Source organism: Elaeis guineensis, chromosome 5 (assembly GCF_000442705.2).
Source record: "Elaeis guineensis isolate ETL-2024a chromosome 5, EG11, whole genome shotgun sequence".
In the NCBI taxonomy this organism is placed as follows: domain Eukaryota; kingdom Viridiplantae; phylum Streptophyta; class Magnoliopsida; order Arecales; family Arecaceae; genus Elaeis; species Elaeis guineensis.
This window is the reverse complement of record NC_025997.2, coordinates 127,927,456-127,952,121: the sequence shown is the minus strand read 5'-3', so window position 1 is coordinate 127,952,121 and position 24,666 is coordinate 127,927,456. Positions and strand designations below refer to the sequence as shown.

Genomic DNA, 24,666 nt, shown 5'->3' with positions numbered 1-24,666 from the left:
CACATTCCTTTCTTCTGGAATCATGGTTTATCACATGACTCGCTGCTTTATCTGCAGAAGCATTGAGGCGAAGCACTCAAATTCTGCCATCCGAAAGTGTGCTCGGGTGCAGTTGATTAAAAATGGGAAGAAAATTGCTGCTTTTGTTCCCAATGATGGTTGCTTAAATTTCATTGAGGAAAATGCAAGTTTTATCCTCCTCTCTCTCTCTCTAAGAATTTTTTTAGATCAAATTGTGATGAGCTGTTTTTTGTGTTCTTTGACCATTGACAAATGTGTCGATTCTATGTACAGGATGAAGTGCTGATTGCGGGATTTGGTCATAAAGGGCATGCAGTTGGAGATATTCCTGGTGTCAGGTTTAAGGTTGTTAAGGTCTCGGGTGTGTCTCTATTGGCTCTCTTCAAGGAGAAGAAGGAGAAGCCTAGATCTTAGGCTACCAGGTCTTGACTATTGACTAGACTTGCAAGGTTCTAGATGATTTTGGAGAATCACTAGTTGCTTTATTCTTTTTTATTTGAGGCAGTTATGTTTTTTTTATCTTGATAATTGCATTATTGAAGAGAATTTTGAGCCTCTTAGGTTTCTTGTAATTAAAGTGAGATTTTGTACCTGTCATAATGTTTTGCTAAGCCACTATTGTACGCTTTGTTCAATCTGTATTGGTCTTGGGATAGAATCACTTCTAAACAAGTTATTCTAGAAGCGCTTCTGTGGAACAAAGTTGTGAGAAAGTATTGCATGCACCAGGTGCAAGTGAACCAAGACAAATTTCGAAGAATACGCACGGTGGAGAGTAATCGAAAATTGATGAAATACAAGAGGTAGCGTGGCGTGTTATCCACCGTGGGATTTGCGCGGTCCAATTGCATCTGGTGCATGCAATACGAAGAACAAAACTGTGCTGCATTCTGGATGTTTTGACTGAGTTCCTTATGTTACACGCTCTGTGGAAGCGTTTGCTAGAGTTTGTGTTGTCTAATTATTCAATATCTTAAATCGGAGATCTCCATGTCGGAAGATTATTATATATACTGATTATTTTTAGAATTATCATTTTAAACAAAATTCTGCAGTTAGAGAATCTTGTTAAATTTTTTTTCATTTAATTTAAACCATGTTGAGAGGAGAGGGTGATAAAAAGAAAAGACTACCTTTGTTGGTGCCCAGGCCCTCGTCCGTTGCCTCCGCGACGAGCGCCAGCTCCACCGCCTCGACGCCAACTCCCTCGGCTTCCTCGCCGTCGCCGCCGCCCGCTTTGGCGCCACTCTCTATGCTGTCTTCGTTATCCGGACCATGCTTCGCTCCGGCTATCTCCCCAACGTCAAGGCTTGGAGCGCCGTTGTCAGCCGTCTCGTCGCCGCCCCCGACGACGGTCCCACCGAGGCCCTCCGCCTCTTCGACGCCGACCTCCGCCGCATCCGTCGCATCCCCGGCGACGCCGCGGCCGACGCCCGACCTGACACCGCCGCCTTCAATGCAGCCCTAAATGCTGCTGCCAACCTAGGGGACGTCCGGAGGTTCGTCCAGCTATTCGACGAAATGTCTGAGTTCAGCGCCGAGCCTGACGTACTAACATACAATGTTCTCATCAAGATGCTCGCCAGAGCTGAGTGAAAAGACCTGCTGGCATTTTCTTTGGAGCGTATTATCCGAAGAGAGCTGGTCCCTTGCATCACCACCTTACATTCCCTCGTCGCAGCCTACGTGGGCTTCGATGATCTAGAGACTGGTGAGAGATTGGTGCAGGCAATACGGGAAGGCCGGCGGGACCATTGCTCGATACTCAGGGACTCGAATGATGAAGAACCAACTGATAGAAGCGACGAGGAAGCTCATACTCTTCATGAAAAGCTCATTATCGTGAACACAAATCCTGGTGATGCCAATGATGATGATGATCCCCTGCCATTGCTTCCCAAGACGTACACACCCGACTCCAGGATCTACACTACATTGATGAAAGGGTACATGAATGAAGGCCGCATCGACGGTGTTGTCCGCCTGGTCCAGGCAATGCGGCAAGAGGCAGACCCCTCGAGCCACCTGGATCATGTCACATACACCACTGTTATCTCTGCGCTTATTAAGGCGGGCGCAATGGACCGGGCACGCAGTGTGCTCACTGAGATGGCTCGTGCCAGGGTGCCTGCCAACCGAGTCACCTACAATGTTCTCCTCAAGGGCTACTGCCAGCAGCTCCAGCTGGACAAGGCGAAGGAGCTTGCACACGAGATGTCTGGGAAGGCAGGCATCGAGCCTAATGTTGTCTCTTACGACATCTTCATTGATGGGTGCATACTGGTGGATGATAGTGCTGGTGCCCTGGCCTACTTCAATGAGATGCGGGAGCGTGGAATTGCGCCTTCCAAGGTCAGCTACACGACGCTAATGAAGGCATTTGTGCTGTCGAGGCAGCCGAATTTGGCGCATAAGGTGTTTGATGAGATGGACAAGGACCAAAGGGTTAAGGTGGATAAGGTGGCTTGGAACATGCTGGTGGAGGGATATTGTAGATTGGGATTGGTTGAGGAAGCTAAGAAGGTTGTGGAGAAAATGAAGGAGTGCGGTTATCAACCTGATGTTGCCACTTATGGAAGCCTTGCTAATGGTATAGCACTGGCCAGGAAGCCAGGGGAGGCTCTTTTATTGTGGAATGAGGTGAAGGAGAGGTGTAAGGCCTCACCACCGCTGAGGCCAGATGAAGGGTTGCTGGATGCTTTGGCTGACGTTTGTATGCGGGCAGCATTCTTCAAAAAGGCTCTGGAGATTGTGGCTTGCATGGAGGAGAATGGGATCTCACCCAACAAGACTAAGTACAAGAGGATATATGTGGAGTTGCATTCCAGGATGTTTACGAGCAAGCATGCTTCTCAGGCAAGGCAGGACAGGAGGAGAGGGAGGAAAAGGGCAGCCGAGGCCTTCAAGTTTTGGCTGGGGCTTCCAAATTCTTACTGTGGAAGTGAATGGAGGCTTGAACCAGTCGATGAGGACAACTATGGAGTTAGCTAGTTCTCTTTCAACCAGGTGTTGAGGGGTCAAGTATACATCTAGGGATGAGGACTGCCTCCAAATTTAGTATTCAACATCTCAAACCTAATGGAATACCTTCAAGATTTGTCTGTGGTTGACTTCCTTCTCTTGAAAACTGGCTTCTGTGCAATAAGAAAATGCGAGAGGAGGAGATGGCAGTCAATTGGTGACCTAAAACAGAAAACTTGTTAGGTACGTAGGTTGCTTATGTACCTTACTGATTTATGAGTCTATCAAAAAATGGTGATATGCGTTGCTAATATTTGTTACTTATCTGCCCTTTTTTGATAAATTGTCATGCATGAGATAGGCCAATCCTTAACCTGTTAATCTACCATGGATCTCGATACGTGTGACTGTGTCAGTCTTAATGGTCCTCAGGTTGACGTGACGGCTTTATTTTGTTGATTTTATGATGATGTAAATAAATTTAAATAGCATTAAGAAATCCTTGAATTTTCTTGTACTGTCATCTCTCTTTCTGTGGCTACTATGTATGAAAATCTCTCAGTGGAGTCTGTCTATTAATGGCCTATTTGTCAAACTAAATAATTAAGCAACATAGTGGCATAAGAGAACTTATGTTAATCCTATTGAAAAAGGAAAAGAAATTTTTGTATTTGACAATCCTTGTTGGCTTAATCTTCAAATGTAATCAGAACTGTTGGGACTGGTTCTAAGAAGTTAGCTGAGGTTTGCCATGTAGCAATCCATGAGTGATAGCTCACTGTATCTAATCTATCATTGGACTTATCCTTAACTTTGAGGAACAGTATTTGACATGTCTTTCATGATTTTGGATTTTGAAAATTAAAAAGGAAAAAAGGGGACACTCTCAGTGATTTTCATTTTTCACCTGCATCTTTGCATTCAATAAACATAGATGTTAATCATGCTTCATGTAGCTCTATCAGCCCTCTGGTACTATAATCATAATTATACTCATCTAGCCTCTTCTCAGCTACTTTAGGGCCTGCCTTATGGATCTTCATTCACCTAGTATTCCTATCTAGGGACAAATACAATTATAATAGTCCATATATGCCATAGTTCCACCATCTATATTACTCTCGTGGCTTTGGATCATCAATGCATTAGCTTTGAGAAGCAATTTTGGATCCTTCATTGAGACTACTACTCGATTCTTTGGACCTGATTTGTACCAAAAAAAGTGGCAAAATAAAAATTCCATATGTTATTGTTCGCTATCAACTAAATATGAAAAATCTCATCGTCAATCTAAATATTTCATGGCTAACTCTTGATTGCTTCATAACCAGAAAGAATATGTACGCACATACACACACATGTATGTTATGTGTATAACACCCTATCTGATATCCTACTAAATCACTACTTCTGTAACCTTTTATATCTGGATTTTGGCTGAACAACCTCTCGTGCCACTTTTTCTGAATAGTTAGAATTAGAAAATATTATTTTTTTTTCTCACAATATTTTTAAAGCTGATCTCAGACAGGGATGAAGGCAATGGTTCGGTGTTGGTTTGTTAAAGACTAAAGAAGCAGAAGTGCGACCTTTGATATGCACTTTTCAATATATTTTGGGGAATCATGTGAACATTTAAATAAAGAAAGAGATGAGCAAGAGTGTCTTCTGAAAACAAGACCCCTTGGTTGTGTTGACCCCATGATAAATGATCCTCGTCTTGCATTAAAATTCAAGATTAGATTGTTCTCATGCTGATGATGAGGAAAAAATCACGTAATTTCACTTGTGTGTGTGAAGTGGATGTGAAAGCTGGCCGACGCAGCGGAATAGAACCGCACAAGTTTGCCGAGTTCATCACAACCAGGGCAAAATGCCAAAAACAATCATAGCCGTCAGATCCTTGCATCCTCATCTATTCATACACCTAGCCGTGCGTTGCCCTAGACTTGTATCCCCATCAAGCTGCCGTCCTCCTTCAGCGCCTTGAATCCCCATTTATCCTCTTCTCCACTTCTCGCTTGGCGACCGATCGAATCTATTCCTGGGATAACCACAGAGGTCGCCCTCTCTACTCAAAATGGGGTAAGCGTTCTCTATTCCCTTTCACCCATTCCATCACCTTTCTCTATTCCTATGTTTTCCCCAAGATTTTAGAACCTCCGTTTTCTTAAAGATATTTCTTTTTGCTCCAATGCTATATCATCAATTTGTTCGATGGATTATTAGTAAATTTTGATCGGACATTAACGGGTTCTGACTTCTGGGAGAGCATTTGAAATTCAATATACGATATTTTGCATCAATCTGTCGATGTTTGATTGTTGCTTTGATACTGGTCATGTATATTTTTTTTAAATATTTTTTCATAGTTTCGGGGATAGTTTTTGTACCTAAAGAAGTTGAACGACGAAGAAATAAATATGCTTATTGACGGTCTAGTGCTGATTCGACTTTTCTTCCGTCAGCACTCAACATTATCATAAGCTAAGATAATCATATGCTACCATGTTTGCACGAACCCTTCAAAAATTTATTTTTTGGGGTATATATGGTGGTATACATACACAGGTTCTCGATTTTTTCCTTTTCTTTTTTTTTTTAAAAATTATTTTCTTGTTCATACCTCGCGATGGTTTTGTAATTTATGAGTGGCTATAGAAAATCTCATTTTGATTTTACAAGTAATTTTTAAATTAAAAGTGGGACTACTGGATGAACTCTAAAATAAATTGCAACACTTTGGTGGTGGAATTGGACCCAGCTTTGTATTTATCCTAGTGGGCTTGTTGGGAAATTGTTGCAGATTTGCCAAAAATATATATTTTTTGGCTCTAAAATCTGAGATGAGGTTCCGATAAACAAAGTCCTTGAGTCTCTTTGCTGAGTTGATATGCTTATGGACGGTCCGGTGCTGATTTGGATTTAACACATCAGTGCCTAACATTATCATAAGCTAAAGTAAAGATGTGCCATCGTGTATATTGAAGCCCTTTCTCCAAAATATCAATTTCAGGGCAGATATACTTGATGGTATATTATTTCTACTTTGTCCCATTTTAACAGTGTGATAATTTGTCATTTTTGATTTTATAATAATCTTATTCTTTATATTATGTTGTTAAGGGATTTGGAAGATCACCCTTGTTCTCTGATGTTAAATCTATTAAATAAAATTTTTCGCTTCTCAGATGGAAAGATCCACTCTAATAGAAATTGCATTCGTTTGGAAGGGGGCAAACCCAACTTGCTACTGAAAGAAAATTCTGCAAATTTTTGCAAACATATAATGTGTATGTTTCTAAAACAAAAAATCCACAGTTTTTTAAATTTGAGGAGAAGTTAATTACGAAGATCGTACGAAATACTCTCACCGCACCTACATATGCTTATTGACGGTCTAGTGCTGATCAGAACTTGACCGTTCAGTACTTAACATTATCATAAGCTAAAGTACAATTTGCCACCATGTGTTGAAGTCCTTGCTTCAGATTATTCAATTATATTAAAGGCATTTTTGGTGGCATACATGCTAGAAGATTATAAGTCTTTATTTTTTAAGTACACTTTCAGAGTTCGTGGTTCATGGTTTCTTTTGATTTGTCTATTTCTCCTTATCTTGTTGCTGAGGGCTTTTGTCGATGTTCCTTGCTTTCCATTTTAGAAAATTGCAGACTCAGTGCAGCTTGTTGATTAGGAGACTTTAGGAAATTGTTGTATATATACAATGGGTGTGTAGGACTTAGGTTTCTCGTTCCGTACCACAGACACCATAGTAGAAGTCGGGGGAAAAGAAGTCGTTTATAGGGTTTCATTCTTCTCTCTCCATCTCTGTGAGCCCTTCCGTTGGTGAGGCGGTGGCCATCTATTCAAGCACCGGAGGCGGCCAAGAAGGAGGTAGTACATCTATGCCTGCCTCAGATCCCAGACGAGGTGAGAAAGGGAGACGGGAATCCATGGTGGAAACCCTAGAGGAAAACCGACGAGGACTTGTGGATTCTGGTGGTGGTGATTTAGCTGAAAGGCCAGAAATGAATGTCGGGGAGAAAGGAGGTGCGGCGGGGGCTGATGAAGTATCGGGTGCAGTTGTTCCTGAAGGGGCTAATGCTGGAGAGAGTAGGAACGGGACTGGTGTTGAGCTTTTGGAGGAAAAAGTTGCAGCTTTTGCAGAAAAGGGGCAGGGTGATGTGGTTAACGAAGTGAAGGAGCATGGCCTGGTTGATGGCTGCTTCCAAGATGTGGAGGTTGGCAATTTTGGTTCCAGAGGGAAGGAGATGGGGGATGGATGCAGTGGTGATCAAGAGTTGATAGCAGATGCACTGGAGATTGGGAACATGGTGAGAATTCCTCTTAAAGAGGCTAAAGCTGAAGGCTTGGAGAGTGTGGCAGATCTGGGAGGAAACGTGCAGGATGTTGTGGAGATTAGAAATGGAACCGAACCCATGAAAGAAGATGAATCCCGTCCCGAGCAGAAAGCGAGCACAATGAATGATGTGATGAGAGGTGATTGGGCTGACAGGAAGGCTCGAGTCATTGAAAGTAATGTGGGTCCAAGTGAGTTGGTGGCAGGAGATGAATTGGGTGCGGAGCTGAAATTAGATATCAAGGAAGCAGGGAGTGTGATTGGGGTCATAGAAGCAGCAGCCACAGCTACAGGTGGAGTAGTTGAAGTCGATGGCTTGGAGGGTGAACCAGCTAATGGAGGGAAGGTTGATGTCATGGAGATGGGGAATAAAACTGAATTCCTTGAAGGAGATGAACTTTACATAGAGAAAGAGCAGAGCGGAGCAAATGATGCAAAGGGTCATGATTTGATGGGCAAGCAACTTCAAGCTAAAGAGGGCATTCTAGATCCTAAGGGTCTGGAAATGGAAGATGGATTGGGTAGTGAACAGAAGTCAGAAATTAATGTGGCGGATGGAGAAAATGTGGTGGAATGTGAGAAAGGAACTGAACTCATGAAGAAACAAATCGCAAACCAGAACTCGGATTCGGGGCCAAGATTTGGTTGATGAACACCTGCAAGCTCCTGAGGGAGATGTGGGTTCTATAGCATTGGAAACAGAAAATAGTTCGGGTGGTGATGAGAAGCTGGAAGCCAGTGTTGGTGATGCAAGTTAGGATGTCTATCAGGGGATTCAAATAATATTGGAGAGGAGGAAGCCGGGAGATTGGAGAGTATACAAGAATTGGAACCAGCACAGCATAAGGTTCCAGAGACTAGTAATGGAATGGAGCTCACTGGGCAAGTTGTGTCCTGTCCACAGAAGAACCAGAGCGTGGGGACTGAGAAGGGAGGTCATGATTTGGCTGATGCACGTGTTCAAGCTTCAGAAGGAGATGGCAGTCAGAACCAATCTGTATTTGTGGAGAGTACTGCTGGAAATAAAGACATGGAAGGGAGGCTCTTTTTAGGTAGTAATCAGGGCACACGGATCTGCTCAGCAGGCTGGGGAACTGAGGCGGTTGAAGGGTCAATGGTGAGTGGTGATCAAGACAGAGATCGTGAAGCTTCTGTTTCTCAAACATCTTTGGTAAACACAAATCAGGGCAATGCTATCAATAAAGAAGAAATAAAGGAGGTGGATTCACTGCCTGTTGGTGATGCTATAATTGAGCAAGGAGATCATGTTGGAAAAGATTCTGGTGTAGAGGTAAACAACCCAGATTCTTATGTTCATGATGACCTCATGGCCAGTGGACCAATTGTGACAGCAGAATCACAAGCAGGCGTGGGTGAAAATGTTGTTGATGCAGCACTATGTGCAGATAAAGATCCTATCAATAAGAATGCTGGGGACAAATTAGATATTATTACAGCAGATAGGAATTCAGTTTTGACTGGTGCAATTATGGAATCAGAAAGTAGAGAAAGGCTGCTGGTTGATCAGAAGACAAGTGGTAAAGGAGATATTACTATGGGTAATTCATGCCCAGATTTAGAATCAGAGTTTGTAGGAACGTGTACATTTGGTGTACAAACTGCAGACACATGTCCACCTGCTTCTGTTCTGAAAGATTCAAAGTCATCTGTCACTCCTGGTTTGCTAATGGCTTCAGAGCTATATGTATCTGGAAACAATCAAGAGAGAGAACCTCAGTCCAATGGTTTGCTGGTTGAGAGGAGTGATGACTCAATTGTTCATGAAGCAGAATCTTCACCAGGCATATGTCAAAACAAGGATGTGGAATCCAGGGTTCTTAAGGATGAAACTTATCTGCCCAAGACATGTCATGAAAAAGAAGATTTGGCTCAAGATGCAGAAGCTGATAAGAAGACCCCTTTGCTGGTGGATAGTGTGGCAAAAATTGTTATTGGTGAAGGTGGTACTGCTGAGCAGAATGTGCAAGTTGATGAACAGAGACATTCAAAAATAGCTGAGAAGCAAGTTGTGAAACGTGTCGGCATAAGGCCTCGAACTTCCACTGCTGAAAAGGATCAGCATGCTAGCTACTTCTTGCCTCTTCAAGACAAGGATACTTTCTCTATTTCTGATTTGGTCTGGGGTAAAGTAAAGAGCCATCCCTGGTGGCCTGGCCAAATTTTTGATCCTTCAGATGCATCAGACTTGGCAATGAAATATCAGAAAAAGGATAACCTCCTTGTTGCATATTTTGGAGACAAAACTTTTGCATGGTGCGAAGAACATCAGCTGAAGCCTTTTGAGACATATTTCTCACAGATGGAAAAGCAGTGCAGTTCCGATGCATTTGTAACTGCTGTAAATGATGCGCTAGGTGAAGTCTCTAGGCGGACAGAATTGGGAATGGCCTGTTTTTGTTTGCCTGAAGGAACTTATGCCAACGTTAAGTACCAAACAGTTGAGAATGCTGGCATACAAGAAGGGATTGGTAGATCTGTTTTTGACAGGTCTCTGGTTGTAGATTATTTTGAGCCTGGCAGTCCTATTGAGTATATTGAAGCCTTAGCCCAGTTACCAACTGGAGGGGCTAACAGACTTGAGCTTGTGATAGCTCAGGCTCAGCTGAAGGCCTTTTATCGGTCAAAGGGGTATCTTGAACTTCCTGTTTTCCAAACTGGTGGAGGATTGATGGAGAATGATACTGAGGTTTCACCCTCTGAGAGTAAATTATTTGGGAAAGATACTATGGAGCATTCAACTCCTACTTCCATGGAACTAAATATTGGGAAGCGCAAGAGAGGCAGAGGGAGGCCCTCCAATAAAGAAAAACAGATGTTGGAGGATGCTAAAAAACAGAAGAACTTATCTGAACTAATGGAAGCAAACATTCTCTCTCCTATGGTAAATGATAGCAAAATTGGATCTGCAGTAAAAATTGATGACAATTTGATGTCACTTTCTTCTGAAGAGAAACGCAAGGTCATTGATTTTGATTCTGATTACTCAGAGAGAGCTAAGAAAAAATGGCTTGATTCTTTAGGAGATTTGGTCACCAAGTCACCCTCTCCAACTCCTAGTAGTTCTTTCAAGGTTGGAGAATGCATCCGTCGAGTTGCAAGCCAGCTGACTGGTTCCCCTCCTATCCTTAGGTGCCATGGTGAAACATTTCAGAAGAGCGCTTCCAAGGCCGAGCATAGAAATTTTGATGTTGTTGATGCCAAGACTTCTACTTACACTGGTGTAGACAGCCCAAAATTAAAGATAGGCATATCAGAGGACTATACCTTCCTGGGTGAAATGCTGTCTCAGCTGTGCTTAGCTGCAAGGGATCCTATGAAGGGATACAGTTTTCTGTCAACGATAGTGAGTTTCTTCACTGATTTCAGAAGTTTTTGTGTTTCAAGTTCTTCCAAGGAAAAGAAGAATGTTCAGAAAAGTGGAGGTAAAAGGGGTAGGAAAAGAACCGTCAATCCTCAGTCACCCTCTTCTGATATGTCGACACCTGATCACATGCAGGATTCCTAGTGGTCTGACATGATATACCATAACAGCTCAACAAATGATCATAAAAGGAAAGGAGATGCTTCTATGCGAAGCCTAAGGAAAAGGAGGAAATCTGGAGGGGAAACATCACTCACTTTGTCATTAGACCGTATATCTGGTGCTGCACGGCATCTTCAGGTTGGAACCATGAGTCCTAAAATGAAACAAGCTTTGACAACAGAAAGTTCAGTAATCAGTTTGGAAGAAAAAAATGTTGATGAGTGCACACCGACTGCACTGATTTTGAGCTTTAATGGATCAAGTCCTCTTCCTTCTCAAACAGATCTCATCAGGATTTTCAGTCGCTATGGACCTCTGAAGGAAGCGGAAACAGAAGTTCAAAGCAAGACCAATCGTGTCAAAGTAGTCTTCAAGAAACGTGCTGATGCTGAAATAGCTTTCAGTAGTGCAGGAAAGTATAGCATTTTTGGGCCAGCACTTCTTAGTTATTGTCTTAGATACTTGCCATCAACACCTGCTTCTCCAAACACCCCACCACAAGGCAAAAATGATGCAGGATCCTTTGAAGGTGGCAAATTAGAGGTTCCAGATTATCATTCTCCAAATACTCCATCACAAGGCAAAAATGATGCAATACCCATTGAAGGTGGCAGCTCAGAGGTTCCAGGTGGCGCTTCCCCAAATATCACACCAGAAGGCAAAAATGATGCAGTTCCTGTTGAAGGTGGCAACACACAGGTTCCAGGTGATGCTTCTCTGGATGCCACCCGAGTCAAAAACAATGCGGTACTCTTCAAAGGTGGCAACTTAGAGGTTCCTGATGCTTCTTCAAATACCACACCACAAGACAAAAATGATGCCGTACGCACCCCAGGTGGGAATTTCGAGATTTCAGGCAGTATACCTCCAAATATTACACCCCAAAATGAAGATGATGCAGTACTCATTGAAGGTGGTAACTTAGAGATTCCAGGTAGGACTTCTCCAAAAGCTAAACAATTAGACGACAATGATGCAGTACGAAATGCCACACAAGATGAACAGGATGCAGCACCAATTGAAGATGTCAGGTTGGAGATTCCAGGAAATACTTCTCCAAATACTATCCCACAAGATGATAATGATGCGGCAGTAATAGAAGGTGGCAGCTTAGAGGTTCCAGGTTATACTTTTCCACGTACTACTGCACAAGACAGAAATGATGCAGCGCCAGTTGAAGATAGCAGCTTAGAGGTTCCAGGCAATACTAATCCAAGTACTACCACACAAGACCAAAATGATGCCGCACTTGTTGAAGGTGTTATCTTTTATCATCTCATTCCTTGTTTTTAGTTGGTAGAAATTATGCCGCTTTTTAATTATTCTTGCTCATCAAACCATTGGTTTTGTTTTTCGCAAAGCAGAAATTGGTGTTGCATCAGATGTTATGCAAGTGGAAGTTGTGGACAGAGGGTCATTTCGTTTTTCATGTGAGGTAACTCCACTTTGCCCATTTTCTGTTCTGAAAATATATTTTAGGGCAATGCAAATGTATGTTGTATAGAAGTTGTAAGCTGACCTCATCCAGAAAGAAATGGTAGACTGTTTTAGGGCTTTTAGGCTAGCTTCAGTTTTGTGATTCTATTGAGGTTGTGAAAGTTTTCTTGAGAGCATCTGACAACTGTGCCATGATGGTTTAAGATGTCAGAATTATGGTAAGCAGGTCTTGCTTAGAAACTGAAATTTCTTGATTGAGAATTGAGGCTGCAGGCTGACACTGGTTTATGCTTTTTATTTTATATCATGGCATCAATGACTACTTGTAAAGATACCGGGTAAGTTCTTGCTCTTGTACTTTTTAGACCAAGAACAAGCCATATAGTCAGTATTTTGCCGGTAATATTCCATGAAATTGTTATCAGATAATAGGAGCTTTTGGTCCGTGAATTTATTATGCTTTTATATGAGTGCATATAGTTACCAGTGGTTGTTCTTCAACTTTACACTACCTTATAAATTATTTAAATGAAATCTTGGTCCTTTAAAATTTGTAACTAGTATGACTTGCCAAATCTCAAAGCCTGTGAAGCAAATCGAACACATATCCATCTTCTACATGATTATGTGAAAAAAGTGCTGCTTAATGCATCAAGGAGCTTTAGGTCTGCTTGTTCAAGAGATTATACGCTGGTCCATTATCTTTTGAAGCCATAAACTTGGGTCCTAGGCAGCATCGTTATGTCCAAAAAGTTTTGTAAGGTGAGTTGTGAGGATTTAATGCTCCAGTTAGTGTGGAAGAACAGACTATTCATTTGCTCATTATTAAAATGATTTGAGCATTTTATTTAAGATTACATGTCTTATCATTATTAATGTATTTTATCTGATAGAATACTTGTTCTTGCAATTTATGGCATTCTAACCCGTTCAATTTTAGGAGTGAATGACTATGCACGCAAAAAAGATTTCAACAGTCATTTTTATTCGGCAACGGAGCACCTTCCAGCCCATCTTGGTATCGAGTAGTTCCATCTGATGATAATCTCCTGCGGTCTCCCTCAAAGTCCATTTCTCTATCCCAAAATTGGTTACTCGGCTCATGGTGTGATGCTTCAAAGTTTTCATTTTCTTCGGGGTTGTTCCATTTGTGACTAGAGCAGCAGGACGCTTTTGTATTTTCTGGTAAGGTTACTCTGGTGCCTGAAAATGAGGCCGCTACCTATTATGGTTCAGCCATCTACGAAATGACTACTTGTCTCCATCTGCCACCAAATTGTCTTCATCATACCTCCTCCTCCGTATCAGTGCTGGCCTTCCACAAGCCAGCTATACTCTGGCTGTTCGGGCTTGGATTGGTGTAGCCGGGTTATATTGAAGGGGTGTTTGTGCCCTGCTCAACCTTACCTAAGTTATTATTGTTCAGTTTCTCACTCATGAGCTGGTTTAAATCAGCCAGTTTTCGGGGCAAGCTGGAGCCTGTACTTGCTTTTTCCTAGTTTACTTAAAACTTTTTAAAGCTTCGGTCGGTTGTTAGCCGCATCCTGCTTGAGCTCAGCTTATTTTCAAGCAAACAAGCTTAATTGAGCCTGAGCCACTCGTGGATGGCTTGGGCCTTTTTGATGGAAATTTTCAACTTTCAGCTATCTAACCTAAAAGGAGTGACTTGCCGAATCCTATTGTTCCATTTCAACAAAATTTGGGTTGAGGGCATCTAGGTGTACGGTTCATTCTTGCACTTCTGGACATCATGGGAGGCATGATGTCTGACTCTGGAGCAAAGGATGTTGTTTCATGTTGATTGCATGGTAAATATTGTAAATACTTATGCTCCAGACGGACTTAGGCATGATGTTGATTTCTAAATATAAGTCGCCAATCAGCAGATATATTGGGCTATGGGTAGTAAATGTTTCTGAAGAAACCTGGAATCCTTGGGACAAACCATTATTCGAATTCCATGAATGGCTTGCAAATTAAGTACATGGCGATTGGCAATTCTTTTCATCGTGCCATTTCATTCATGTAGACGGTGCGTCCTTGCTTCATGTGCTAATATTGAGTGGTGCTTTAGCTCGAGGCAAACGGATGCAAGCCATACGGTCAAACCATGCTCAAGGGGCAAGTTGCCCACACGGACGATTGGAAAAGAATATGTGCACAAATATGGATTGTTGAGATAGATGTATGCTAACATAAGATAAGATAGTATAAAAAATGAAGTTATTTGTAAAAGGATAGTGATGGTATCAATAGATTATAAATTGAGAGAAATGATTTAGATGATTTGAATATATACAATATAGGCCAAGAAATATATGAATACAAAGGAGTAATGCGATACATGTAGAAGGAATGAGGGTCAAGATAGATTGAATATCACATGGGATAAATGGCAAGGAAGGACTTCATATATCTTCATGATTCCAAATAGAGCAGAACAAAGCAAATTACTGATAGCCTCAAGGAAATAAATCCAACTTGTTGATTATGAGCCAGGGTGAAATTTCTAGCGCAATAATAAATGTACGTCATATATAAGTAGAAAATAGGTACATGTGCCTTGAATCATTGTGCCAGTTTCTGCAGACTCCAATACAAATTCAGTTGCGGTCCACAAAAATGGGCCATACAAGGCTGCCGACACCTGTGGTTTTTCGTGAAACCATAAGAACAAAAAAATATTTTCTAATAACGCATAACTTTCATCCATTTTACTTCCTAAAATACTATTTTACTAGGTATACAATGAAGGCATTAAATATTTTATAAATTATTATTAGTTCATCATAGTAGATATATATCGAGTGTTACCGAGAGATTTCCAACCATATTTTTCAAGTATTTACTTAACATTCAAACATAACCTAATACTACTTGATGATAACAAAGCCATGCATGGCACTGTAAATCAACTAATATGGATCAATATTAGTTTGGCATCCGTGAAACATTGCTGAGATCAACATCGAAGGCAGAAGCAAACACGCTTTGAAAATCTGAGTTACAAATGAATCTCACACAAGAAGATGATTCAACAAGTTACTTCATTATTATTTATTGAAAATAAAAATTTATTTTTTCTCGACAAGTATGCATCACTGCAGTTTCATTTTCTTGTCCTATATGACAGTTGAAACCGGTGCAATATGAAGAGATAAGTGAGTATCCACTAGAATCAACTATTCTAGATTGTCCGTATCAGTGTAGCAATGAGAAATAGAATGGTGATGTTGAGCATAGGTGATAATTAGCTTATATGTACATCATATTTCTAGTGCCCAGCATGGATGATAATTAGCTTACATGTTTTGTTTGACAAATGTAACCATTGAACCTATCAATTTTAAAATATACACTATAATTTAATATTGTTGTATTTAAATATTTGTAAAAATAAAAAATACAGTCTATATTATCAGATGTGGTAGATCCATCTTAGGGTAAGCTTGTGCTTGTGACCTTTGGGTTGTCTCTCTCATTGACTTTACTCGGTGGCATGTTTTGCATGTTTTATGTTGAAAAAAATAAAATTAAACATAAATTATTGCCATATTTAAAAAAATTAAATTAAAAATAGTTTTTTTAAAAAAAAAAGGTGCGAGAATAATTATTACTTATAAAAGGAACCGCCATAGGTCGGTGGGGTAGGGCCCTTTAGACAGCCGGGTCGGACCGGACCCAAACGGACGGTTCAGATAACCAAACCTTTCACTACTCTTTTCATCCCAGTCGTCTCCTCCTTCCTCCCTTCTCCAGCGTCCGATCCCCTTTTCACCTCTCTCCAGCGCTCCCCCAACTCCCATCCCATCTCTCTCTCTCTCTCTCTCCTACCCCGCTGCGCGCGCGCCAAATACAAATCTCCCCAGCCAATCTAAACGCTCTGATTTCAGGTAACTAACGACGCCTCCCTCGTATTTCTTTAGGGTTTCTCCGGCCGCTAGGGTTGACGCTGATCTGCGGCGATGTGGGCCGTGGATCCAGGTTTTTGCGGCCGATGGCGGAGGCACCGGCGAGCCCCGGCGGCGGTGGCGGAAGCCACGAGAGCGGTGGCGAGCAGAGCCCCCGACCCACCGTCCGCGAGCAGGATCGCTTCCTCCCCATCGCCAACATCAGCCGCATCATGAAGAAGGCCCTCCCCGCCAACACAAAAGATCGCCAAGGACGCCAAGGAGACCGTCCAGGAGTGCGTCTCCGAGTTCATCGGTTTCATTACCAGCGAGTTCAGATCTTTCTTCCCTCCCCTTCTCTCTCTCCCCCTCTATATCTGTCTCATATCCTATAATTTCTCGTAATTATTTTTTTTTGTTATTAATTAAATGATTTGGTGATGCAGATAGAGCGATAAGTGCCAGAGGGAGAAGAGGAAGACGATAAATGGAGATGATTTGCTCTGGGCGATGGCGACGTTGGGATTCGAAGATTACATCGAGCCGCTGAAGTTGTACCTACAGAAATACAGAGAGGTATTTCTTTGATTATGATTTTCTCTCTAGTTTTTGGGTACTATTTTTGTGGATAATTTGGTTCAGGATTTGTCTAGGTTAATTATTAGCAAATATTTGTGAGGTTGCGTTGGGTTTCTAGTGCTTTATTTTATCTTCGTTGGGCTAATAAAGGTTTCGTTTGTTTTCCTTCCTTTTGCATGGATTTCGGGGCGGATTTGATGTTCCAGATGGAGGTAATAACTTTTTCTTTTCCGATCATGTGCCATGTGTCTGTTTCCTTTATGTGTGCTTCCCGTCTTTGGTGTCCTATCCTTTATTGCATCATAAGGACTTAGCAGAGCTACCATGAGTAGCTATAGTCTGTTTAATATTTTCAGTATTTGCATTTTGCTTCTTTGTTGATATTATACAAGTAATATGTCTGAATTGGATCCCAGTGAGGGATTTGATGGTGTAGATTTTTGTTCCATATTTCAATTAGAATGTTTTTGAAGGTATAAAACGAAATCTGAATGCATATCTTTTTAAGTGTATATTTTTATTAATCTGTTCTGATGCCAATGGCTCAAAATGCATTGTTCCTATCCAACACAGACTCAAGCCTATATATTTGATTTTCCAGATTGGTTTCATCAAACTGATGAGCCAGGAGTTGATCTTTTCATCTTTTTTTTCCTCTTCTGCAAGCTTGTATTTGATTCTTGTACATATATGTTCGCATCAGACAAGAGGATCTCATCCTATCCATGGGATGCTTTCCATGCATGTGGGATGCTTGGAGTTGCTAAGTAGAGAGAGAAAAGTTGGAGGGGTTCAAGAAGGTTGTTACTTCCCAACTCTTTTGGAAGTCAGGATTCCATTTATAAAGGCTTTAGTGATACTATGAAAACTGGGATGCCGAATCCCTACACCCGCTGAGCCTTCCAGCTTCATCTTTCCAAACATTCTCACTTGGTTGATATAACTTGGTGGGTTGGTTGGTCGTTTAAACATGCCATTAGTATTGGTAAAGTAAACTTAATATTCATATCTATTCATACCAGAAATGGATATCAATTTCAATGATTAGTTGTGTCAGACTTTGCTTCAATGTAGTTAATGACTTTAGGACTATTATATTTATTCTTTATAGGGGTTTATATTTGGACATGAGATAGTTTTGAGTAATTTGACAGGGTGATAGTAAGGTATCCGCAAAAGGTGGAGACAACTCTGCTAGGAAAGATGCAGCAAGTCCTCGACCTGATCCAAGTACCTAGGGGGTATCAGTTATTCTTCGAATTATTTTCTTTCTGGAAGATTTCGTTATCTTCATTTGATATTTCTCAAATTTGACTTGTATATGAAATCAGCAGATGGGTCAACCAGGATCTTTTACTCAAGGAATGAACTATATGCAACCTCAGGTATTCTGTATTAATTATTTCTCTTCATTAAATCTATGGTGGAAGGCCTAAATAGTATTTTATATTACAACTTATAAATATTTGTAGACAACTTACATTAGTCTTATGTAGGCATACTATGGTTAAGGTGTTAACTTTGTGCTTCAGTTGTAGATAATATGCTGATGATTAAGTTTTCTGAATAATGTTCAGTTTTTTGAATACTTTCGCATGAATAAAATTTGTTTCTTGACAGTGTAGCTTGCACAAGTAGGAGAGAAAAATGGATAGCCATGAAGTTGATGGATATGTTTTACATGGAAAAAATGATGTAATTGTGGCAGGTGTATCAAATATATGGGTCTTATGATCACGGGATGTCAGATGGGTCATAAATTTGTCTATTCTAGAATTCCTTTTAAGAAAAGGTATGCCAGAGGTGAATGAAGATAAAGAGCTAGGGAGCATTGTAATTACAAGAGCTATGTAGGTTCATATATATTGCAGTTGAAATTTTACATCTTATAAAGTAAATCTAATACCTTGTAAGCTTATGTCTAAAGGTTGCTAATCACATGCATAATAGTCTGATTTAAGTAGAGGCATGCCTCTAGAAATAACCAATTCATGCTCTGTACTTGATCATTGGTTAATTCTTCCTCCTGCAACTTGATTGCTGCCTTCAACACCTCACTCACTCATGTTTGCTATTTTTTCGTAAATTCCATGTTCGCTAGAGTTATTGCCACCATATTCGAGCTTTTGTGAACCAGTGTTCCTCACGTTATTTTGTGTAGTAGTTTTGATATAGTATTCTTTAATCTTATTCAAAAATAAAAAAAGCATTTAGAAGATTTTTATTATATTGTTAGTCTTGATTCACTATTACAATGTGCAGATGTACTTCTTGCACAAATTGCCATATCCACCAAATCAATCATAGATATGCCTAGGGAAATTGTAGTATAAACTTGATCATTAAAGAAGACGATCTTTCTGCTGTTATGTTGATTTTTTATGCTGCTTCTATCAATAGTTCTCCAACGAGGTTGGGCTTGTATGTTATAAATCAACCTCTATGTCGATATAATCAACTTTCCATACATAAAATTTTACAACTCTCTTTCTGCTTTTGTTTAATGTTTAGATATAATGCGAGTTCCATTTTTATTCTTTGTTAACTATGTATATATTGAATGGTCGCGAAACTGTTGATCATATTCTCCCACTAATAGTTGTTTATCTTCTAAAGATCATTGTTTTGCTAGATGTAGTTCTTTCTCTTCATCTTTTCAGTATACAATTCATCTTAATTCCTATGAGTTTGCTGGTTTGGCGATATTAACGAGGAATTCTTCTTTTTGCCAGTTCCATAATGGGGATATTTCAAGCTGAATGGTTATTGGCCTATTTCTGCTAGCTGTTCTCTATTTTAGGTAATAGCTCTTCCTGATTGGTCCTCTGCATTATGTAGAGGTTCTTTGGATATCTTTTCTCATTCATGTATCAGTTCTTGCTGATCAACATTTGTATTGTGTCACCATACATGAGCACTTCTCATCCAGTGCTCTGAATGGTGCTGCAATGATTATAGATCATTAAAGAAAGTGAACCATAGGAGGAGAAGAAATATATCATGGAGTCAACAGCTTGTTCTATGACATACGCAAACCAATCAAAAGAATTGTTTTGCTTACTTTGGGTTTGGATAGCTCAAGAAAATCAAATAATGATGGTTGTTGACCAAAGTAGTTTCCTTTTATTCTGTTTATAATCTTCTGTAGCTTTAATGTCTCATTTATTTGTGAAAAAATGGCTAAATGGGTTATTTGCACTATATCTGAACGGTTAGAATCAAAAAATATTATTTTTTTTCTTCACAATATTCCTAAAGCTGATCTCAGACAGGGATGAAGGCAATGGTTCGGTGTTGGTTTGTTAAAGACTAAAGAAGCGGAAGTGCGACCTTTGATATGCACTTTTCAATATATTTTGGGGAATCATGTGAACATTTAAATAAAGAAAGAGATGCAAGAGTATCCTCTGAAAACAAGACCCCTTGGTTGTGTTGACCCCATGATAAATGATCCTTGTCTTGCATTAAAATTCAAAATTAGATTGTTCTCATGCTGATGATGAGGAAAGAATCACGTAATTTCACTTGTGTGTGTGAAGCGGATGTGAAGGCCGGCCAACGCAGCGGACTAGAACCGCACAAGTTTGCCGAGTTCATCACAACCAGGGCAAAATACCAAAAACAACCATAGCCGTCAGATCCTTGCATCTTCATCTATTCATACACCTAGCCGTGCGTTGCCCTAGACTTATATCCCCATCAAGCCACCGTCCTCCTCCAGCGCCTTGAATCCCCATTTATCCTCGTCTCCACTTCTCGCTTGGCGATCGATCGAATCTATTCCTGGGATAACCATCGAGGTCTTCCTCTCTACACAAAATGGGGTAAGCGTTCTTTATTCTCTTTCACCCATTCCATCACCTTTCTCTATTCCTATGTTTTCCTCAAGATTTTAGAACCTCCGTTTCCTTAAAGATATTTTTTTTTGCTCTAATGCTATATCATCATTCTAATCGATGGATTATTAGTAAATTTTGTTTGGATATTAACGGGTTCTGACTTTTGCAAAGCATTAAAAATTTAATATACGATATTTTGCATCAATCTGTCGATGTTTGATTGCTGCTTTGATACTGGTCATGTATTTTTTTTTTAAAATTTTTTTTCATAGTTTCGGGGATAGTTTTTGTACCTAAAGAAGTTGAACGACGAAGAAATAAATATGCTTATTGACGGTCTAGTGCTGATTCGACTTTTCTCCCATCAGCACTCAATATTATCATAAGCTAAAATAATCATATGCTACCATGTTTACATGAATCCTTCAAAAATTTATTCTTTGGGGTATATATGGTGGTACACATACACAGGTTTGCGGCTTTTTCCTTTTAAAAAAAAATTATTTTCTTGTTCATACCTCACGATGGTTTTGTAATTTATGAGTGGCTATAGAAAATCTCATTTTGATTTTACAAGTAATTTTTAAATTATAAGTGGGACTACTGGATGAACTCTAAAATAAATTGCAACACTTTGGTGGTGGAATTGGACCCAACTTTGTATTTATCTTAGTGGGCTTGTTGGGAAATTGTTGCAGATTTGCGAAAAATATTTTTTTTTTGGCTCTAAAATCTGAGATGAGGTTCCGATGAACAAAGTCCTTGAGTCTCTTTGCTGAGTTGATATGCTTGTGGACGGTCCGGTGCTGATTTGGATTTAACACATCAGTGTCTAACATTATCATAAGCTAAAGTAAATATGTGCCATCGTGTATATTGAAGCCCTTTCTCCAAAATATCAATTTCGGGGCAGATATACTTGTTGGTATATTATTTCTACTTTTGTCCCATTTTAACAGTGTGATGATTTGTCATTTTTGATTTTATAATAATCTTATTCTTTATATTATGTTGTTAAGGGATTTGGAAGATCACCCTTGTTCTCTGATGCTAAATCTATTAAATAAAATTTTTCGCTTCTCAGATGGAAAGACCCACTCTAATAGAAATTGCATTCGTTTGGAAGGGGGCAAACCCAGCTTGCTAGTGAAAGAAAATTCTGCAAATTGTTGCAAACATATAATGTGTATGTTTCTAAAACAAATTAATCTACAAGTTTTTAAATTTGAGGAGAAGTTAATTATGAAGATCGTACGAAATACTCTCACCTCACCTACATATGCTTATTGACGGTCTAGTGCTGATCAGAACTTGACCCTTTAGCACTTAACATTATCATAAGCTAAAGTACAATTTACCACCATGTATTAAAGTCTTTGCTTCAGATTATTCAATTATATCAAAGGCATTTTTGGTGGCATACATGCTAGAACTTTATAAGTCTATTTTTTTCAGTACACTTTCAGAGTTCGTGGTTCATGGTTTCTTTGATTTGTCTGTTTCTCCTTATCTTGTTGCTGAGGGCTTTTGAAGATGTTCCTTGCTTTCCATTTTAGAAAATTGCAGACTCAGTGTAGCTTGTTGATTAGGAGACTTTAGGAAATTATTGTATATATACAATGGGTGTGTTTATTATTTCTAAAGGAAGTGAAAATGATGAAGATCGTTTGATCAAAGTCTCATCCCCACATCTGCCACCACCTTTCTCCCTCAATTCATAAATATGCCTGTTGATGGTCTTGTGCTGATTTGAATGAGGGACATTGAAACTTAAATTATCATGCAGAACATGTTGGCACCATGTATATGGAAGCCTCTTGAAGTATTCAATTCAAAGGCAGATAAACTTGGTGTCTTACATTTCAGGAACTATTCTTTGTCCAACTTTTAAAAATCCTAATTAAAAGATTATGTTGTTTATGATCCTTTAAGTTCTTTTTATCCTTATCCTCTTGTTAAGTGATTTGCAAGGCACTCTTATCTTCTTGTTTCATTCTCCTCAATATATTATGAGCTTAGTAGAAGGAATCTTCCGCTCAGGTGGCACATCCACTTTTGAATCTCCTCTGAAACTTGTCCATTCGCCTGCTTCCTATGTATCTTTTTATTAAAAAAATTTTCATAAGAGTTGCTTCCCTGCACCTTCACACTTTCACCCCCACTTGCTTTGGGAACTAAGGTAACAAGTTTGATACTATCATTTCTCAATAAGATGAACTTATAAGTATTGCAACGTTCATGTGGTTGGACTGAGTCCTGAACATAAGTCAAGAAACAATTGATATGTGCGCATTCATGTGTCTAACCAAGCTGAAGCCCTTAGTAGGAAATATGAGGTAATATAAGGGTTGCTATTAGAAGAATAAGAATGTTCATGGCTCCAGCAAAACAATGCTTCAGAAAAGCCAAGAACTCCAAGATTACTCATGGTAACTGGCAAAAAGAGTATGCATCACCTGACAAGAGTACCCTTCAAATAGATAGATTTGTTTCTAAAGATGGCTTGGTGTAGGGACTGTGCTCTATATGGCACCATCACTGTGTGGCTGAAAAATAGGAAATGGATGTTGCTGATTTTCTGACAGAGGTGTATCTGTTTGTATATGAAAGTGAAGACAGTGAATATTTTTTTGTGTACACGGTCTTACAACAAATTAGGACCTGCACTATGCCATAAAGGAAAATGTGCCATGAGCCTAATGCCATATTGAATCATTGATAGAATGTTAACAATCTTTAAAACCTTATGGCAGGAAGACTCGTGGTATGGGAGCTGCACATAAGCTGAAGATCCACATAAGGAAGCAGAGGTGGGCTGACAAAGCATATAAGAAAAGTCACCTTGGCAATGAATGGAAGAAGCCTTTTGTTGGCTCTTCTCATGCAAAAGGGATTATTTTGGAGAAAATGTGAGCAAAAATTGCATGCCTTCGCATTCCTTTCTTCTGGAATCATGGTTTATCACATGACTCGCTGCTTTATCTGCAGAGGCATTGAGGCGAAGCAGTCAAATTCTGCCATCCGAAAGTGTGCTCAGGTGCAGTTGATTAAAATGGAAAGAAAATTGCTGCTTTTGTTCCCAATGATGGTTGCTTAAATTTCATTGAGGAAAATGCAAGTTTCTTCTTCCTCCTCTTTCTCTCTCTCCAAGAATTTTTTTAGATCAAATTGTGATGAGCTGTTTTTTGTGTTCTTTGACCATTGACAAATGTGTCGATTCTATGTATAGGATGAAGTGCTGATTGCAGGATTTGGTCATAAAGGGCATACAGTTGGAGATATTCCTGGTGTCAGGTTTAAGGTTGTTAAGGTCTCGGGTGTGTCTCTATTGGCTGTCTTCAAGGAGAAGGAGAAGCCTAGATCTTAGGCTATCAGGTCTTGACTATTGACTAGACTTGCAAGGTTCTAGATGATTTTGGAGAATCATTAGTTGCTTTATTCTTTTTTATTTGAGGTAGTTATATTTTTTTGATCTTGATAATTGCATTGTTGAAGAGAATTTTGAGCCTCTTAGGTTTCTTGTAATTAAAGTGAGATTTTGTACCTGTCATAATGTTTTGCTAAGCCACTATTGTACGCTTTGTTCAATTTGTATTAGTCCTAGGATGGAATCACTTCTAAACAGGTTATTCTAGAAGCGCTTCTGTGGAACAAGGTTGTGAGAAAGTATTGCATGCACCAGGTGCAAGTGAACCAAGGCAAATCCTGAAGAATATGCACGGTGGAGAGCAATCGAAAATCGATGAAACACAAGAGGTAGCGTGGCGTGTTATCCACCGTGGGATTTGCGCGGTTCAATTGCATCTGGTGCATGCAATACGAAGGACAGAACAATGCTGCATTCTAGATGTTTTGACTGAGTTCCTTATGTTACACGCTCTGTGGAAGTATTTGCTAGAGTTTGTGTTGTCTAATTATTCAATATCTTAAATCAGAGATCTCCATATCGGAAGATCATTATATATACTGATTATTTTTAGAATTATCATTTTAAACAAATTCTGCAGTTAGAGAATCTTGTTACATTTTTTT

At 39.8% G+C, this 24,666-nt stretch overlaps 4 protein-coding genes and 2 pseudogenes across 6 annotated transcripts in view; all 6 read left to right on the top strand.

The window, feature by feature from the left end:
* The window catches only part of LOC105037333 (small ribosomal subunit protein uS12-like), a 28,439-nt gene extending 25,137 nt beyond the window's left edge, over positions 1 to 3,302 (top strand). For all 3 annotated transcript variants that reach the window (XM_073258501.1, XM_073258500.1, XM_073258502.1), the window contains 2 exons: positions 58 to 184; positions 295 to 3,302. In XM_073258501.1, coding sequence (XP_073114602.1) covers positions 58 to 184; positions 295 to 435 — 268 coding nt within the window. In that variant the 3' untranslated portion in view covers positions 436 to 3,302. The remainder of the gene's footprint in view (positions 1 to 57; positions 185 to 294) is intronic.
* LOC105037332 (pentatricopeptide repeat-containing protein At3g09650, chloroplastic-like) lies at positions 742 to 3,302 on the top strand. Its single transcript, XM_073257495.1, has 2 exons — positions 742 to 750; positions 1,171 to 3,302. Exons 1-2 carry the CDS (start codon positions 742 to 744, stop codon positions 1,615 to 1,617), a joined length of 456 nt encoding a protein of 151 aa, XP_073113596.1. The 3' UTR covers positions 1,618 to 3,302.
* LOC109505270 (uncharacterized) lies at positions 1,972 to 8,103 on the top strand. The gene is given in 3 exon segments (XM_073257494.1): positions 1,972 to 3,003; positions 6,762 to 7,972; positions 7,974 to 8,103. Coding segments are annotated over 3 exon segments (2,373 nt in total).
* Positions 8,104 to 8,213: 110 nt separating this feature from the next.
* LOC140858195 (uncharacterized) lies at positions 8,214 to 14,003 on the top strand. The gene is given in 3 exon segments (XM_073258497.1): positions 8,214 to 12,147; positions 12,254 to 12,324; positions 13,267 to 14,003. Coding segments are annotated over 3 exon segments (4,011 nt in total). The 3' UTR covers positions 13,273 to 14,003.
* Positions 14,004 to 16,323: 2,320 nt separating this feature from the next.
* LOC105036932 (nuclear transcription factor Y subunit B-8-like) lies at positions 16,324 to 17,122 on the top strand (annotated as a pseudogene).
* Positions 17,123 to 20,480: 3,358 nt separating this feature from the next.
* On the top strand, positions 20,481 to 24,222 carry LOC105045801 (small ribosomal subunit protein uS12-like; annotated as a pseudogene).
* The last annotated feature ends 444 nt before the right edge of the window (positions 24,223 to 24,666 follow it).